The sequence below is a fragment of the Tupaia chinensis genome, unplaced genomic scaffold, assembly GCF_000334495.1.
Source record: "Tupaia chinensis unplaced genomic scaffold, TupChi_1.0 Scaffold144125_1, whole genome shotgun sequence".
NCBI classification, from domain to species: domain Eukaryota; kingdom Metazoa; phylum Chordata; class Mammalia; order Scandentia; family Tupaiidae; genus Tupaia; species Tupaia belangeri.
The window spans coordinates 26,526-31,471 of NW_006203980.1; the positions used below are offsets into that span (position 1 = coordinate 26,526).

Genomic DNA, 4,946 nt, shown 5'->3' on the forward strand with positions numbered 1-4,946 from the left:
TGGCTTGTCCTGCACTTGGCCAAGGCCCCACTCCTCTGCCAGGTCCCCACGGCCCGTCCTTCCCAAGCGCCGTTCCCAGCTTCTGGGGTCTCCTTCACGGAGGGACTCCAGCCTGGGAGGGAAGCGGCACCTTTCCAGCCTCCAGGTGACTCCGCAGCCCCTAGGCTGTGTGACCGCATGTCTCCGTGAATCCAGGGCCGTCCAGGTTTAGCCCCATGTCCTTGACCAACAGTTCCCAGAGCCCCTCCCTCCCTGACGTCCTGGTCTGGCTTGCTACCCCAGAGGACCTCGGGTGGCGGCGGGGTCCGGCTGGGGAACTGTGGTCGGGCCACTGAGTCCTGCAGTAGGTCAGAACTCCCCACTGCAGTGGTGACCCCTATCCCTCTCTGCCTCACAGGTGGGGCGCGGACCTCGTACCAGCCCTCGTCCCCCAGCCGCCTCTCCAAGGAGACCAACCAGAAGAACTTCAACAATCTCTATGGCACCAAAGGTGGGGGGCGGCCCAGCAAGGGCGGCAGGTCCCATGTAGGGCGGGGCAGGCAGGAGGTTGGGGTAGTGGCTGCTCTCCCCGGTATGAGGTGAAGGTGGGGCTCTGGGATGAGGTGGGAGACCCAGAGATAGGTGGGGTGGCATCCCCCTGAGCTTAAAGCATGTGGGTCTACAGGCTGGACGGTCTACCCGCAGTCCCTTCTCCACCTTGTGTGTATGCGCACAGGACATTAGTTAGGCAGGAGGGAAGCCCGCAGGAACCTCGGAGCATGCGCCCACATGCTCTTCTTATCCCTGAAGGGTGAGTGGGACACTGGGGGTGAGTGACCACCCTGGGACCAGGCGCTGTGACCTCCCCAGCAAACATGAGGCTGGCTGGGAAGTCTACAGTCGTGAGACTGTGAGCTTAGCCGTCAGCGGGAGGGAAGGCGTTGCGTGAGATGGGCGGTCCCTGCACAGCTGGGAGGGCTCCTGCCCTGTGAGGTGAGAGACACTGGGAGACCCAGAGGAGGTGAAATGAGGTGGGGATGCTGCTTTCCCGGGGCAGCTGCCACGTGCAGGGTCTCCCTCTGCCGGGCTATGCTCCCTGAGCCCTGGTTCTGGGAGCCCCGGCGCTGCCAGCCACCTGCAGGGAGGGCCCCAGGTCAGCCCTGCAAAGCCACCTGCCACAGGCTCGGCACAAGGTGGGCGAGCCCATGGACATGGAGGCCGGGGCTACCGGGGCAGGGCGGTGGCCGGGTCTCTGGTCCAGGATCAGATTCAGAGCCGTGAAACCACAACCCTCCTCCACACGTGACGCTGCCGGGCTGCGAGCGCCTTGGGGCTGCACTGTCCACAGCAACCTCGGGCCCCAGGAGTGGGAAGCAGCGGCTGAGAGAAGAGGGGTGAACAGTAGCAGAGGCCTCGGGGCCCCAGTGGGTAGTGGGCAGTTCCCACCATGCAACTCACCCCAACCCCAGCGTCGGCCCAGCCCTGCCTGCAGAGAGCTGCAGAGAGCTCCAGGGCGTGGTGGGTGCCCCTGTGGAGCCAACTTGAACTTGACCAGGGGTGCCCCTGGTGCTCTGGGGCTGCCAAGAAGGGGCTGGAGAAGGGAGCTCTATCCATGCAGGGCTCTGAGGTCCCCCACCCAGGAGTCCTCTGTTCCTTGCTGGTTCTCCCACCCTGCCTCCTCCTCTAGACCACAGGGACATACTTGTCGCACTCGCAGACAGGATTTCAGTTCACGAGGGCCTCTGACCCCGAGTTTGGGGATGCGTTTGCATGTATCTGTTCATTGCCACTCAGTCATCCATCAGCCGGACAAGGGCCACCTTCTAGGGACCAGGCTCTGTGCCAGGCACCCGTGACGATGGGGGATGGGCATCTTCCCAGCCCAGGGAGCCCAGTGAGGGTGACAGACACTGTGACCTGGGGTGGGAGGGGCAGACATGCAGGTGAAGGGGGGTAAGGGGCCTGGGGACATAGGGAGGTGCCATGTAAGCTGACACATGAAGACCTGTGGGGTGAGGGGACCTCGTCTGGGCACAAGCCCAGGGCTGGGAAGAGGTCAGGAGCCAGATTCAGCTTGTGGGATGTTGAGTGACAGGGATGGGGAAGTGACACAGGAAGTGAGTGGAGGCGGGGGTGGGGAGAGGCGTAGTGGCTAGTGAAAGAGCTGTGGGTGCATTAAAGACTTTGCCCCTTATTCTGTGGACGGTGGCCTCTAGGTAGCGCCGGGGCAGGACCACACTCGGTATTCGGGAAGACACTCTGGCAGGAAGGACTGGGGAGGCAGCTGGACATGTGGCATCTGGGGCTGGACACAGAGGGCAGACCTGGCTCCTCGCCGGCCCCACCTCCCTTCGGCCCTGCCGCTGAGCCCGAGCCCCTCTGTCCCTCCAGGTAACTACACCTCCCGGGTCTGGGAGTATTCCTCTAGCATCCACGGCTCTGACGACCTGCCTGCAGTCCAGGGCAGCTCCTCCTTCTCCCTGAAAGGTGAGCCGACCCTCCTGGTCCTCCTCCGCTGCCCTCGGACCTTGCTCTGGACCTCCCCCTCACTCCTGGGCGGGCCGAGGGGAGGCTGGCCAGCTTTGCTGTGAGTGAGGGCAAGGTGGGCAGCTGGGCGCATGGCATTTTCCAGGGCCCCTTCCCACACCTTGGTCCCTGAAGACACCCTGCAAGGACAGGCCTCGGTGGTCAGGATGGTGACCTGCACCAGCCCCTGTGCACGCTCACTTCCGGCAAAGCCAGAGTCCTGAAGCCCTTTTGGAAAAGGGGGAACCTGCCAGCCCCTCAGGTTGCCAGGTTTACCTTTTCTCCAGTCCTGTCCTCATCTGCCTCCATGCTCCCAGAGCTCTGACGGGAGTTCTGGAGCCAGTGCCTCCTGTCCCCGGGGCTGGGGTCATCCCAAGGAGCAGGCTTGTCCTGCTCAGCTTACAGTAGGCCTGCGGAATAGCTAGGAACAGTTCTAGGGGTGGGTGTAGCTCCAAGTCGCTTCCAGCACTCCAAACATCTGGCCTGGAAGAGACTAGTGGGCCGGGTGGGCAGGGGGAGGGATTAGAAGAGGAGCTGTCGAGACACACAGACCCCAGCAGTGACCGCTAAGGTGGCTTTAGCACTCAGCTGTCCCTTGCAGGTGGGGGTCTGGCAGGGGTCCTTGGGATATCCGCAAGGTGGAGAAGGGACGGCGGGTAGACAATCCAGCCTGTAAGCCCCCCCCACCCGTGTCCTATCCCAGAGCTAGGCCTGGGGGCTCTGGTCTCTCCTGGGCCTGTTCGCTGCTCAAGCCTGGACCAAAGGCCGCTTGGCAGGGAGAGTGACCCCCTTGGGACTCGGAACTTGCACACTCTGAGGCCTCAGCTAGGGGGCGCTCCTCCACACGCTCTGCCTTGTCCAAAGAGCAGCCCAGGAAGCATGGTCCCCCTCACTTGGTAGCTAGCCAGGCTGGCTGGAAATGGCCCTGGACGGGGGTGGGCACGGGTCACCCTGTGTACAAGGAGGGCCCAGTGGCATGGCCTGAGCCGGCCATACCTGCTCCAGCAAGGGCTGCAGAGAGGGCACTGCCCTGGAGTGAGCCCTCTGCCCCCACAGGGCACCCCCACCCCCCGGCCAGCGCGGGATGGCTAACCTTCTCTTTCTCCCAGCAGGCCCCGGGAAAGCCCCCTATCAGTTCAGCACCTTGAGACAGGCCACGGCCGAGTTTTCCAAACCCCTGGACCACAGTGGGCCATTTAAAAATAACCCCGGTACCTGCCTGATTTCCAGCCCTGCCCATCAGCGTCTCACAGCTGGGCAGGCGGGATCCCCCGGCGGTTCGCTCTGCCATTTCTAGGGTGTCCTGGTCCCTCCATCCCAGAGCTCCCTGGAAGAGGGATGCACGCCCCGTCTTGCCACCCTGGCCTCTCCTTCCGGACTTCTGCCGCACACGGCTGGTGTCCTGGGCTCTGGGCCCCACTTCCCCTCTTTCATGGCTGGCATGGGGTCTTCTTTCTAGGAGCTGAGAGAGGTCTGGATCTCTCTTTTTGGTCTTCACTCTGAGCCCCTGAAACCCTCCACTTCCAGGGTGTCCCACCCCAGGGCAGGGAGAGCCCCAGTTCTCTGCTCTGCTCCCTCCCCACCCCCTTGCCCAGGGCTGCCTGGGCAGGGCTCTGCTGGCCTGGCTGGAAGCCTGGTGGTATGCAGGTGGTCTCTGGGCTGCACCTGCTCCTCACACCTAGCAGGGCTGGTCGGGGTTCCCCAAGGCCCCTGCAGCCTGGTCCAGGACAAGCTCTGCTTATTTCTTGAACTCCTCAGCATCCAGGTCATGATCTGCTTCTTCTCAGACGTGGCGGCCTGTTCCTGCAGGCCCCCGCTGACGCTCAGGGTGCTTCCCATCATCCCATGGACCCGAGCTCTGCACAGATCCCTCTGGCCGATAGGGAGGGCAGGGCAGGAGGCAGGGCAGTACCTTCCCCACTGAGCCTTGACCAGGGGACAGCGCATCTGTCCTGATCCCTGGTGGCAGCCACACTGCCCCTCTCCGAGTCTCGCTCTCTGGTTTGAGGACAAGGAAAGCAGTAGTTTTGAGAGAAGGCACAGTGTCGTGGTCGGGCGGCCAGCAAGCACTGGTCGCGATCCCCACTGAGGCTAACGAGCTGTTGCTGGAGCTCGTGGAGCAGGGGCGACTGAGCAGCACACACAGGCCCGGCCCTCACATAGCTTGGCAGTGGAGCTCAGAGGGTGGGGAGCCTCACCATCTCGGAGGAGCTCTCCCGCGCTCCAGGAAGGGGGTCCATGGTGCGGGCCTCCAGACGGGGGTAGTAATCAGTGTGGCTCTGACCTGGACTGGGGGTCTGCGTCTTTTCCTGCTGCCTGGCTCAGCCCGCCCAGCCGGCCCCCTCCTCTGCCTGCCCCGCTGCTCCCGGCCCTTGGCCACCCTCCCCGGGGTCTTTGGTGCAGCCTAGCTGCTGTGGCCTCTGCCGGGGGCGGCACGTTAC

At 63.8% G+C, this 4,946-nt stretch overlaps 1 protein-coding gene across 1 annotated transcript in view; it reads left to right on the forward strand.

Moving 5' to 3' along the window:
• Positions 1-4,946, forward strand: part of TRIM29 (tripartite motif containing 29) — a 27,379-nt gene that overhangs the window by 17,395 nt on the left and 5,038 nt on the right. The window contains exons 6-7 of the mRNA XM_006165975.1: positions 398-490; positions 2,371-2,466. Coding sequence (XP_006166037.1) covers positions 398-490; positions 2,371-2,466 — 189 coding nt within the window. The remainder of the gene's footprint in view (positions 1-397; positions 491-2,370; positions 2,467-4,946) is intronic.